Source organism: Equus caballus, chromosome 3 (assembly GCF_041296265.1).
Source record: "Equus caballus isolate H_3958 breed thoroughbred chromosome 3, TB-T2T, whole genome shotgun sequence".
In the NCBI taxonomy this organism is placed as follows: domain Eukaryota; kingdom Metazoa; phylum Chordata; class Mammalia; order Perissodactyla; family Equidae; genus Equus; species Equus caballus.
In genome coordinates, this window is record NC_091686.1 from 65,311,884 (window position 1) to 65,325,831 (window position 13,948).

At 42.0% G+C, this 13,948-nt stretch overlaps 1 protein-coding gene and 1 long non-coding RNA gene across 9 annotated transcripts in view; one reads left to right on the forward strand and one right to left on the reverse strand.

Annotated features, from left to right (window-relative positions):
• LOC138923629 (uncharacterized) overlaps positions 1-13,948 on the forward strand; it is a 66,838-nt gene that overhangs the window by 18,328 nt on the left and 34,562 nt on the right. Inside the window, exons 1-2 of one of the 2 annotated variants that reach the window (XR_011437519.1) lie at positions 8,972-9,163; positions 12,519-13,548. The exons of the other annotated variant lie outside the window; for it this stretch is intronic. This is a non-coding gene — a long non-coding RNA (uncharacterized lncRNA). Of the gene's footprint in view, positions 1-8,971; positions 9,164-12,518; positions 13,549-13,948 lie in introns of those variants that run through there. 2 annotated transcript variants of the gene reach the window in all.
• Positions 8,046-13,948, reverse strand: part of SHROOM3 (shroom family member 3) — a 248,835-nt gene continuing 242,932 nt past the window's right edge. For all 7 annotated transcript variants that reach the window (XM_070263640.1, XM_070263638.1, XM_070263639.1 and 4 more), the window contains 2 exons: positions 13,250-13,522; positions 8,046-9,040 (listed from right to left, as the gene is read on the reverse strand). In XM_070263640.1, the coding sequence (XP_070119741.1) occupies positions 8,672-9,040; positions 13,250-13,522 (642 nt within the window). In that variant the 3' untranslated portion in view covers positions 8,046-8,671. The remainder of the gene's footprint in view (positions 9,041-13,249; positions 13,523-13,948) is intronic.

The window sequence follows — 13,948 nt, forward strand, 5'->3', positions numbered from 1 at the left end:
CTCCCAGTTGTATGTCACTATGCTCAGGGTGGGGTTTGGTGAGATTGTGTTCCAGCCTTTCTACTCATTATGTGGATATTTTCTTGTTCACTGGATGTATAGGAGTAGCTCAGCTAGTTTCTGGATTTTTTTCAGAGACAATTGTTCTATATGTAGCTGTGGCTTCATTGTGTCCATGGGAGGAGGTGAGTTCAGGAGCCTTCTATGTCACCATCTTGAACTGGACTCTATTTGTTTTTTACTCTATTTGTTACAGCAGGTTAGGCTACACCCCAACTATGATAAAAATCCCTGGGAGTTTCTATCTTCGGGATCTCCAGTAACTGGATGAAGGATAAAAACCAGTTACCTATTTAGTCAACGTCACATAACTAGTTTTCCCCAGTTTTTAACTTTTCCTTCCCACTATTTTTTTTGGTTGAGATATGATTAACAATCAGTATAATGCACAGATCTTAAATGTTCAGTTTGGTATATTTTGACAATTTCATACATCCATGAAACCATCACCCAAAGTAAGATAGAATATTTCCATCATCCCAGAAAGTTCTCTTCTTTTCAATTTCAATCAGTTAGCTTCCCTCCATGCCCAAACAACCATTTTCTCATTTCTATCATTACAGGTTAGTTTTGCCTGTTCTAGAACTTGATATAAATGGAATCATACAGTATGCACTTTTTTATGTGTAACTTCTTTTGCTTAACATAATGGTTTTCATCCATGTTGTCACATGTATCAATATTTCATTCTTTTTAATTGATGGAGTATTCCATTGTATGAATGTACTGCAGTTTGATTATCTATTTACCCATTAATGGAGATTTGGGTTGTTTTCAGTTTTTTGACTATTGTGATTCAAGCTGCTATAGATATTCTTGTATAAATCTTTTTGTGGAGATATATTTTTATTTCTCTAGAGTAGCTACCTAAAAGTGGAACTGCTAGACCATAGGGTAAATATGTTTAATTTTGTAAAAAACTACCAAATAGTTCTCCAAAGTTGGTTACACGCTCGCTAGCAATGTGTAAGAGCTCCATATTCTCACCAACACTTGATTTTAGTCATTCTTGTGAGTGGGTAATGGAATCTTATTGTGGTTTAAATTTGCATTTCCCAGATAGTTTAAAAATGCCCATCACCTTTTCAAGTGCTTCTTGGCCATTTGTATATCTTCTTTTGTGAAATGTTTATTTAATTCTTTTGCCAAGTTTCCAAAATTTGGTTGCCTTTTTGTTGCTGATTTGTATTCATGTGTCTTGCATATTTGTATTTATGTATTAGGGACAGAAGTCATTTTGCTAGCTACCTCCCACTGATTTCTGATCAGTTTGATCTGAAGAGCTGTGGTTCTCCTTTTGCTAGCAGGCTGATAAATGAAAAGCAATACCATATATTGGAGTATATGAGGAAGCCATTTGGTTTAAAACTAATTCAGCCTGACCTTGTTTTTCCAGAAAACCCTGATGTGGCCTGTTGAGCATGCAGTGTACATCTCCTTTAAAGATTTACTATGTCCCAAAGACAAAAATGCTGCCCTTAAAGATAGGGATGTAACTTCCTCCCATATCAGAATTTCTTTAGGGATGAGCATCTCTTCCTGGAAACTAAGGATTAATTACTGACCTGCTGTGCTCACCCTGTGACTACTGACCTGCTGTGCCAGCTAAGCATCTTAAGATAGTAGTAAAAGAGATATTCCTGTCATATGTGATGTATGCTCTTTGTTCCAAGATGGTATATAACCACTAGGTACACCCCACTTCTTTGGTGTAAGCCCAGGGCTATAGTCCTCAGAACTGATCATGTAATAAACTCACTCCAATTTTGATGTATAGTTCAATTATGGATTATTTGCACTCACAAGGCATATCACATACCTTCTCAATTAGCCATGCCAGTGCATATATTTAAGTATCCAGAGTAATAATGAATGTGCACATTTCCTGGTCTATCGCCCAAACATGTACTGTCTCATCTACCTGTGGAGGCACATTACTTAACCATATCTTGATTTCCTTAGTTCCTCATTCCAAAACACATAATTCCTTAGTTAGCTTTTAACTGACATTTACAAGAAAGTCTTACAATTTGTCCTTAAACCCCATTATATCATCTTCCAAATTTATTGTTCAAAAATAAGTCTTCAGTAAGAATTGTAAAAAATTTAGGGAATACATTTTTTAAAGAAGCAAAGAAAAAAAGTGGAGGAAGAGGATTTCCATTCTCACTGAGAAAATATGTCTGTTCAGGGTTTCAAACTTAGATTAAAGCAATCATTCCTTGCTTTGGGGAATGTTTCCTCACAGTTTTAAATAATAACATCAAAACACATCCAGTGATGCCTTATTGAGTTTATTAATAAACTGTTAAACCTTTTGAGTAACCTTGGGAAAAGTCTGTTTATATCCTAAGCTGAAGCTCATTTTCTGCCTGTCTACTTGCATAGAGCCCTCATCCTGGAAGGGATGTCAGACTGTCTTCCTGCCTTTAATAAATCTCCTTCCAAAACACTTCACACCAGCTGGATCTGTATTCTATTTTTTCTTTTAATTGTCAAGAAAGAAGATTTGTCTTTTTAAGTTCTCATTCTAATGCCTGTGAGCCCACTTTGTTGGATTGTTCATTCTTAACTCAACGCCTATCACTGCAAAACAACGCCAATTCCTGTATTCTGTTCTAATTAGAGAAGGGAAATAGCTCTCACTCACTCTTATACATACGTAGACACATTGCAAAGTCCTCTTTTAGGTATCTCTCTCTCTCTTTTTTTGCTTAAATGAGGTGAAATTCTTTTCCCCCAAACTGAAAAAAGCATTTGGCTTATTCCAAGACCATCCCACTCCCACCTGACTTCTGATGGGTCGTGTATTTCTGATAAGGGACAGTTATGGACTGTGAACTAAATTCCTCCTAGTTCTTTACTAATTCCCACTTTCTCCTTTCTAAGTCACTTCCCTCCCCCCCCCCCCCCAAAAAGAAAGGAAAATATAATTAGAATCCTTTAGGGAAAGGATTCTAAAAGAACAGGATGATGACAGTTGTAGAGGTTGAGATAGACAAAAAGACAGACACAGAGATAGAAAGATATACATGTGGAGACACTCCAAGAGACAGACGCACAGAGGTGTACAGAGGCAGAGCTGGGCAGAGACTGACAGACAGAGAACTTACACGTGCTCTCAAATAGGCCTCAAACTTAAATCTGTTGCTTTAGGGACTTTGAGGAATATGAGTGTATGAAGCACATTTAAAGAAAACATAACAGGAGAAACTGCTTTCCTTTGAAACTTTCTCCTTTAAGAGTTATAAGTTGTGCATTTGATACATATTGTTTTTTTCTTTATTGTCAAAAAAACAGTTCTTACAGAATCAACAGCTACAAAATTCTATGTGATACCAAAGGGTAATGCTAAGGTAATAATCTAGCAGAATAAATCTATGCCAGTCACCAATTTATTGCCTCCCAGCTCCACAACCACCCTTCAGTAGATGCTCTGTGATACAGGACAGAATCACTTTGAGCTTCTCCCTTACAGTGAGCACGATGTTAAGCTGTCTCAGTAGAGGGTGCTGGAGGGGCAGGAGGGAAGGAAAAGACGATGTTGCTGTTTTGGCTGTTGCCTGGTGCATGAGTGGTGTGGGTGTGAGGACATCTGATGGATTTCTGCCTCAGCCTCGGGTTGCCTCGGTGACCTTGCAATCTCAGCAGGTGCTAACCTTCTCCCAGCCCTGTGGACTAGAACCTCTGGGGCTCTGACGGAGTCCTGCGTGCATCAATGCCCCGAAGGCATTCTGTGAACACCTGCTCCCCCATGCGGATCACCTATGACTCAGAGGCTTTCTCTAAGAAGGTCTGAACCTCAGCCTTGGGAGGGGGCCCCTTTCCAAGTTCGTCTTTCCTTGGGTACTCTCCCTTAGCTCCAGGGTATTATATAGAATGTCCTTACGTTCTATAGTCACTCGTTTATTAAACTTCCCATGTTCACCCCACTGTGTAAAGCAACAGCAATACTGATGTTTTAGCAAGAAATGCAGCTGCTTTTCCACTTATAGAAGATTTGAGAGGAATTTACAGTGAAGTAGGAATAAATGAGCCAATTTCACCACTCGCAACATTTTTCTTGCTTGATTTTCGTTTTAGGGTTTTGAAACTGGGTGATAGCTCCTTTCACTTCTCAAAGGAAGTTAACACATTTTTGTTTCATTAGCTAGACTGTCAAATCCACAGCAAGTGAAATTCTGACTCCTAGGTAGCATGAGACCCGTGAGGAAGCAACAGAAATTGGAGGAAGGTCCCCACTGACAAGGTCCATCGTGATTTCAGGTTAGTGCAGGTATCATGGCAGAACTCAGATCACTGACATGACTTCTGAGTAAAAATAATTAGTGCAATTGAGCCTGAAAAAGTGCTTAGCTCGTTTAAATTTAAGACAGATCCAGAAGAGAGTGAACAGGGGGAAAAAAACCCCTATCACAGCCTTGGGGATTATAAAAATAGCAGGGACAATATCATAATAATGCCGTTAACGAGAGCAACATGACGGGCTTTGAATTTCTGGGATTACTATTACATAAATTCCTACTAGTCTTACTATTGTGATCCTAATCATAGAAACGGTAGAGATGATTGGTGTCAGTGGCTCTCAGATGTTAAGTGCATCAGAGTAACCTGGGGAACTTGATAAGATGCAGATTCCCAGCCCACTCGGCTGTCTCCCACCAGCCAGCACTTTTGAGCACTCCCGGGATTCTGACAGAGATAGCATCTTGCCCGCACTTTGAGGAACCATGGCTGACTTAGTGTCTGAATGAGTTCCCATAAGAAAAGTGAGGTTTTATTTAGAAATAAGAATAAATACAAAAACTGCTGATGTGTCCCCTTCTGGTATTAAACTGGTCTTTATTATTTTACCCCATGCTTCGTCCCAAAGACTTAAGGCAGCAAAGAATACCTTGTCCCCATTAATCTCTTTCTGTGTAGAAAGGCCTGTTACATTCATCTGGCTACTTCATACCTTGCTGGAGATGAAGTTATTTCTGGTTGAAGTTCTTGCTTTTTCTTTCCAGTAGTAAAGTGAATAAAATTCACATTGTTCTAAAAAAGGAAAAATAATTCCAACCCAACAGAATAAAGTCAATAATATCATGGAAAATATAACTAAAGAGAAAGATTTGGAACCATGTAAGAATAAAAAGCCAACATTTTCGTAGCTATCCAGAAAAGCCCCCAATATCTTAATAAAAGACGCTTGAATAAAATACACACTTAAAGGTAGAGCTCTTACTCAGAACAACTGTGAGCTACCTGTTAACTCAGGAGTGATTTTAGATCACATGGTAACAATGGAATAATAGGAAAACTGGGGTGTCCCACGCTGGTTTCTCCTCTGTGAGCCTCAAAAGACGTCACTTAAGCCCTCACTCCTCACCTCAAAAGTCACTGATTCTTAGGGGTTGACCCAAACTTGCTAGTCTTCAAGTTTGAAAACCAGTTATGTAAAACAAAACCTCAAATGTTCCCCTGGAGCAAAGGAAAAAATGTTTGGTTTTGACAACGCCTCCCAGAGAAACTGAGACACTTTCACTATGGATCCTTCCTGCATTCTTCGGGGGTAAGCAGCCACCACAAGAAACCAAACAGCATCAGAAAAGGCTGAGTCAACCAACATGTAGCAACACGTCCAGCAACTTCTCAAGGGGCCCAGGAAGGTGGAGGCCTCCCAATTTTCTCCTAGGACATTATTCTTTCTTGGAACTTCACAGCTTCCTTGAGTATCAGCATTTGGATTATTGCAAGGCCTTCCCACTCCCACCTAACTCCTGATGGTACATGGATTTCCGAAAAGATCACATCCACAGGGACAGTTGTGAACTGTGAACAAACATTCTTGACGACGTCAGGTGTGTCCTGAAATCCTGACCGACAACGCGCTCCTAGTTGTTGTGCTCATGATCCTGCTGAGGATATTGTTTGGAGGAAGAAGGATGGCTTCCACTGTAGGTGACTTTTTTTTAATAGTGGAAAAAGAGGAGCTAGTCCTGTGGCCAAGTGGTTAAGTCCGTGCGCTCCACTTCAGTGCTTCGCTGGTTCGGATCCTGGGCACAGACCTAGTAACATTCATCAAACCATGCTGAGGCGGTGTCCCACCTAGCACAACTAGAAGGACCTACAACTAGAATATACAACTACGTACTGGGGGGCTTTGGGGAGAAGAAGGGAAAAAAAAAAAACGATTGGCAACAGATGTTAGCTCAAGGCCAATCAAAAAAAAAATGGAAATAGAATGCAAAATAGGAAAGGGGTAAAGAACAGGCTTATTTTCTAGCCAAAGGCATTTAAAAGTTAACAATGAAAACTAGGTTAGTGGTTTCTTCTTGTCAGAGCACAGAGGTCAAGTCCTGTTAGAATAAATATCACACCCACCTAAGAATTAGATTTCATAGTCACACTCGGTACCTCACTCATTTCATAGAACAACAGAACAACATTTCAGTGTGGCAAAAGGAGAGATGCTCCCCTAAGAAGGGCATAAGCTTCCAGGTGTTGTGGCACACCAAGCAGCATTACCTGCTACTCTACTGTGTAGGGGGGGTGTCACGTATTTTGACGTGCATAACTTAGAAAAGGGATCGAAAAAGACTGAATGTGTAAAATGTTCCCAGTCAAACCCTTAAGAAGAGTTTGGAAGCATTAGGAACTGGGAGCTGCAGAATCCCTCCAAGGAATTTCCCTAAGAACAGCTGAAGACACTTGCTGGCTGGCTGCAATGTGAACTGACCCCAAGAACCACTCAGTATCAGCAAGACACAGTTATTACCAGTTAGAGTTGATTTCAGGCAGCTGTGTTGGCCTAAGTCTGAAGAAATGTCAGCGAGATACACTGTTCTTCTTTACTTCAAAATGAGCATGCACTGTGGCTGTTGAGTGCTGTCACTAGTTCCACCGATTTCCTGGGAGATGGGACCTCTGAATGTAAGATAAAAAGCTTTTAAAAACATTCCTGGGAAACCAAGGTGCTGTCTTACTGTATCAATGGAGTCAGAGAGTATAAAACCTCCAAAGAACAAAGCATCTGCTTTGGTTGATGGCTTACAAGAAACTTCTGGGTGGCCTATTGGTTCCAAGTTGATCAACAGACATCTATATTGGGACCAAAACTAGTTTTCAAGTTCTTAACCAGAAGACAAATTTCATTAAGTAAGGAAAACGTACTAAGGAAAAAGGGCATCTGGTACCCTCAGACCAATTTTACTCTCCTAATACTCTAGGACTAGCTGCTACAGTCCTCGCAGCCCGAATCAGCAGAGGGGCCACCAGCCATGGATTAAGCATGTGTGAAAACAACAAAAAATAACAGAGCCCGGGATGCACCACCTGCTCAAGGTATCAGGTTGTTGCCATCTCTAGCAGCTGTCAACATAGCCTGGCCACTGGCCCATCGCCTCCTTCCATGGTTCTAGTCCGTTTTCATCAACTTACAACTTGGGCTCTCGAGTGCTCTCTGAGATGTTGCTTCTGAAGCACGATAGTGCAAAATCAGTCTTCAGCTGTCAAGGAGAGAGTTTTTAATAAAAGTGTGGTTGACAGGTTTGACATTTTAGGAAAACAAACTTGTTTTTAAAGCATCAGTAAAATAGCCTGATAATATATCTCACTAAATATAGGGTGTATATAGCCCAAATCCTGTACTGGAGGACAACATGAATTCCATTTTGAATTGACTTGGATCCTGGCCTTCCTCTTGTCATACAGGTTGGAGGAGAGTTGTCCTTGTTAGTAAAATTTAGCTCTTTCTTCCCACCACAGTGACGATGACACGAAGCACTAGGAAGTGATGTGAGAACCAGGCTGCGGAAAGCTCTCTTCCTGGGGAGGGTGTGTGTGTTCCCACTGGTTGCAGGAGTGAAGTGGGGAGGCCTGACAGAAGTGGGAATTGGGCTTCTCCCTTCTCAGTTTAACACAAGCACAGAGGGTCTACTCAGATTTGTAAAAATCAGACAGATAAGAGTTTAAGAAAAAAACAAAAGTCTCCACGCTCAATGTCACTATCTTTGGAATTCTTCATTTCATTAAGGTTTTCACAAAATACAAAGCTCAAACATAACTGTCTACGTCCACCACAAAACAGAATCAAACAAGTGGTTAGCACACAAACAATGATCTTTTTCATTTTTTAAAAATATAAATAACAACAATGTTCAAGGTTTTACAATTTTCTTGTGTGTGTGTTTCTCTTTAAGGCTTTATGTTGCAGACACTTCATTAATGAGTACTGGTACCTGTCATCAGGATGCACTGCCCACAAGCAAGGAAGGCCACCGTGGATACATTCCTGAGGGTGACACACACTCATCTGTGTTGCCTCAGCCTGTTAAAAACTAACGATCAAACACCCTCCAATCACTTCTCAGAGTTTCATTAATTTTCTTTCTACTACAAAGTAATAATAGAAAGGGGTACGATCCCAGCAGCATTCAACCTCTCAGAAGATAATCATGAAGGGCAAGAAGGAAAACATAGGCTTTTTCCTGGATAGAACTTTTTCCTTTTACCCAGAAAAACCCCCAATAACCCACAGAGTTTAAACAGTGGTTTGTACTGAAACATTTTTCAGATTAAATAGTGTTGAGAGAAAGGGTGATCTTTTGTTCGGGTATTTTAGAAGAGGTTAAAGTGGAGAGGTTAATGTTGGAAAAATACCACTGACAGTACCTCCCCCAACAGGAGACATTTCACTTGCGAGGTCTGGGGGCAGAGTCAGGGCCCCTGCCTTGGGAATGAAATCTGGGGGAAGACTCTCGAGCAGACACTTGACCTGCTCCTGGCCAAGTTTGATCTTGTCGTCCAGCTTTCGCTGCTCAATGAGGAGTGTTGACTTCATTTTCACAAAATGCTGGTAATCCTGGAGTTGCTCCTCTGAAAGGTAATTGGCCAGGATGTCCAACACCACGCGTTCCCTCCGGTCCAGGTTCTCCTTGAGCTCCCGGGCATCCTCGTGCTGCCCAGCCAGGACCTTCCTCTTCTCATTCAGAGAGCTCTGCCAGGGCGAAACAAGCAGATCAGCAAAGGGCAAGAGGAAAGAAGAAAAAAGCCAGTCTGCAAAGACACCTTTTACAGGACTGCGAAATGGCTACGTTTCTATTTCAACTGTCACTCTAAAGTAAGCAGACAATTTTTTGAAAATCAGTTTATTACCCTTCTGTTGCATGTATATGGTTCTCTAACTCGTCATGCGGCAGCTTTAATTTGAGAGAGGTGACATGAAATTGGCTGGGGTAATGACTCTAGGTTTCTAGACTTAAAAGGACAATCAATGATCCCACTTATATGAGGTTCTTAGAGTAGTCAACATCATGGGGACAGAAAACAGAATGGTGGTTGCCAGGGACTAGGGGGTGGGGAAAGGTGAGTTACTAGTTAATGCTAAAGAGTTTCAGTTTTGCAAAATGAAAAGAGTTCTGGAAATGGAGGCACAGTAATATGAAAGTCCTGAATATTACTGAAGTGCATACTTTACTGAACTGCATACTTTAACATGGTTAAGATGGCAGATTTTACGTTACGTGTAGTTTACCACAATAAAAAAAACTGAAGGGGGAAAAAAAGGGCCAGTCGTCAAGTATTTACATTTATGGAGGTTCTCAAAGTGTGGACCAGCGGCAGCATCACCTGGTAGCTTGTTAGAAATGCTAAGTTTCAGGCCATATTCCACCTACTGAATTAAAAGCTCTGAAGGTGGGGCCCAGACATCTGTGGTTTAACAAGCCTTCCAGGTGATTCTTTTGCAGCTGAAGTTTGAGAACCTCTGTCCTAATCCACAATCAACAATGGGAACATTTTATTTGCTATCTCTAAAGAGATCAGTTTCCATTTTCCAGGCCTCTGAATCTAACATGAGAGAAATTCTATTTAACAATGATGGCAATTTCATATTCTGGGAGATTCTTATACAAATCCAATGGTACGGTAGCTTGTTATCTTTAGGGCTAATTTACTTTATAAAAATCTTTAATGTAGTTTCTTACCCAACATGCTGACATATAATGAATGTCATTTAAAATTTTTCAAAACTTTTATATTTAACCATTCAGACTTTCAGGCTAAAGTGATTGAGAAACATTAACATGAAAATTAATCAAGAAATACGATTATTTAAATATATACCTCAATACAAATTAGCTTATGTAAGGTTATGAAAGGCTCGGGCATGTCTTTGTGCTAACTTCCCTTGAACTAGCCTGTCATACTGCCTGGAGGAAACGTGCAAAGTTATAGGTTTATCTTCCAAATGTCTCCATTTTCATAAGCTTCCTTCTCCTAATCAGAAAAACACACTTAAGGAAAACTGCTTAGGGATTGAATTTTAATGAAGACACCTTTCAAAATACTGTAGAGGTATGTTAAAAAGTGAAAACCTCTTTCTCACCTTTAAAAAAATTATGAAATATTTTAAATGTGAGAAATTTACAGAGAATGGTCACCATTAGTAGTGCCAAGTCCTAACATGCACAGTTTTCACATTTGCTTCAGATTAAAAATTTTAAACTCAGAGGTTCACCTGAAGCCTATATATACTTCTCTCAAATCGCCCCCATCCCATCTTCCTCCTCCCTCCTCTCATTAGTAACTGTTGTTCTGAATTTGGCATTTATTGAACCATGTATTCTTCCTTTTCTCATTTCTGTTTATACTTTTAGTTTCTTAACAAAGACTAATCATTACAAAAACTAACACTGATGTAGTACTTTGCAGGTGAGCATAGCACTCACTTGTAATTAAGAGTCTGTGTGTGTACTGAGTGTTGAGTTGAATTCAATTCTGGAACAACTCATCTTCCCCTAACTAAAAACTGCTCCCGTATTTCTACCTCAGCTATCTGTAGATCCATCCAGGCAGCCACACAGGAAACCTGCAATTACCTTCTGTCTGTCCTTGCCCTCACGCCCTGCTCATTCAAACACGCCCTGCTCATTCAAACTCATTCTCCAACTCATTCCCTATTCTCGATCCCCATGACAATTGCCTCAATTAACAGCCTAAACCCTCCTTCTTGGACTATTACAATAAGTCTCCCAACTGTAAGCATCATTCTCACCCCTCCCCAGGCTGGTTATGTCATGAAATTAGTTCATGTCTCTCCCGGCCTGTAGGCTAAAGTCCAAAGTCTAAAGTACGGCACATAAGGTCTTTGTGACTATTTTTGCACTGGATGCTGTTTACCCTTCCAGGTCCACTCTCCCCAGCCCTGCTCTGTGCCTAGGTAAGCTGAACTCTGAGGGCTGCATCATCTGGGCTCCCATGCCCTCTGGGTTTGGCCAATGGGAGTCATGGGCAGGAGACTGGAGGGTGGGATGAGAAAGAAATTGGGGCATTTATCCCCAGCTCCTGCCTTGCCAGGCAGTGGTGGGTGCGTTCTTTCACCAAGGCCTCAGTGCTGTAGGGCAGCTACAGCTATAGTTCTGACAAGGCCTCCCTTCCTCTTGCTCCTTCTGGTCTAGAGGTAGCAATGGTTTCCCCACTGATGCTAGCCCTGGGGGCACAGGGAGCTTCATTATCCCTTCTTGATCTCCCTAATCCTTTCCACACCTTCAAAGAACTTTCTTTGTTTACCCCTTTTGATGGAGGCATCTACTTTCTGTCAGTTCCCTGACTACTTACTTTTTAAATATTTCCTTACAATTCACTATTTTTAAAAACAAATAAACCAAGCAATTACTCTATGCTCTAGACATACCAACCATATGCAAATCCGTTCTTGAACACGCCATGGTCTTGTTGACTTTGCTCACGACACGCCTTCTAATGTTGAAGTCCTTGCCCTCTTAGTCCACCCAGAATTAAGAAATTCCCCGAGATGCCCCTGAAGCGCCACTGTCTTCCCAGGCCTCACCCCACCACCTGAGAAGTGTTTCGTGGCTCTGAGTTCAGTGCCGTGCTACAGAACGTTGGATACTATTGCTGCTTCCCGACTGGCTTTCCTCACTACATGCTGAGTTCCTTGAGGACGGGGCCTGTGTTTTAGCCAGCGTTCATCCCAAGCACACAGCACCTGATATTTGACAGGCTCTCATTAGCTATTTGCTGAGTGGAAGAAAGGACAACACTTTTAAGGCAGGTCCTATCAGACAATTTCTAGAAGAGGGAGCTAAGGCTCAGCACATTGCCATGAGGAGGGCACTCGCTGGGAGTGGAGCTGCAGAAAGTTCCTGGATGCTCAGAGTCACATTCCTAAATGCTCACCTCTAGACTTGTTCTCATCCTTTTAAAATCTATTTGAAAAAACACATCTTTCCTTTTAATGCAGTCTATTAGGAGAAACAATTGGGAAATCCCTAATAGCACTGAAAGAAAGCACTGCAGATAGGAGAAGGAGCCAGAAAACAAAGGAGCTTCTTGACGGCTGGAGCACTGACCATCTTCTGGCACATATGTATGAAATAGCTATAGCCACATGTATTGTCTGATTCCACTTGATAAGTTTAATAAGGGCAAGGATCTGTCTGCCTTGTTCACAGTTGCATCCCGAGCGCCCAGATCAGTGAGTGGCACATATCAGACACCCAGTAAACATCTGCTGTACGGATGAGTACATGAAGAATGCTCTGCAGCTATGGAATTAAGTTCAATGTAGGGAATAAAACTTGGGGTCTGCAAGAGGACTCCTCATATCCTGCTCCATCACCTACTGGTCTGTCGTGAGGATTCAATGAGACTATACACAAAGCGCGTAAGCCCAGTGTCTGACGAAGAGGAAGTACTTGAATTTTATCCAGTATACCCACCGCTGTTCGCTGTCCTCTTCCTTCCAGTGAGGGGTGCGGTGGCGACAATTGGGAGCACCCTCACTGAGTGCACCCTGCAGCCCCTCCCCTGCAGAGTTCCTGGAGCGTGAGCTCATGTGCCTGGGCCCTCTCCTCATCCCAGCAGTTCTGTTGTGCCTCTCTCTGTTTTGAATGTCAACACCCATCACACTTTTATGTTTTCTTTCTGGGATAGAAAGGAAGGAAAGAAACTCTGGCACCCTTATTTCTACTTTCCGCAGTATTCCCTGAGCCTGAAGTGTCAGCATTACATCTTGGTGTGGAAGATGCCTTCTTCTCTGTTTCCTGGTTATCTCTACATCAGACTCTCTCCCTGCCCCAAAGAGATCTTAATCTTCTCTAGAGAAACGATTGTGTCTAACTGACCCGTCTGTGCACAAGGGCGCAGAGGAAAACTTACTGAACTGAGTCGCTAGGCCACCTACCCTTTCTTCAGTACTGGCATCTTCACCAAGGCCGCTAAGGACGTTCTCCACCCGGGCCAGGCGCCCCGAGAGCGAGAGCAGCAGGTTTACCACCTTGTCCAAGTCCCCGATGAACATCTTGTACTTGTCAAACTCATTGGGCTTGCAGAACTCACTGATCAAGGCCTCCACCTCTTCTCCCAAGGCGTTATTGAGCTTGATGTCCATCAGCAGACTCCCCTTTGCTTCCTGGAGGTTCTCAAGCTTGTGGGTGAGGCTTCCAATCAGCTCGGCCTGTAACCAGAGGAGACACAGCAAAGGTAAGCCAGCCAGAGTGGAGGGAAGCAGGGTTCACTTCTCCCAGCCACATCCTGTCTTCTCTTCGAGGCTCAGCTGAAGGCACCCCTACTCTTTATGGACTGCCCCCCGCCCTTGGGCCACAATATTTTTTCCTTTCCCTGAATGCCTAGAACTGCCTTGACCCTATTCAGTCCTCACAGGCCAACACCTGATCACACATATGCTCATAATGTTTTTCAATTGTGTCATGCTGTGTACAGCTCTGCCTTCCCAGCCGGTTTGTTAACTACTCACTTTTAAGTCTTTTCGAGACATGCTCTCATTTGATCCTCACAACAATACCACAGGCAGGTAGGGTAAATATTTTACAAATAGAGAAGCCAAGAGTCAAAGGAGTTAAGGGACTTGCCCAAGGTCACA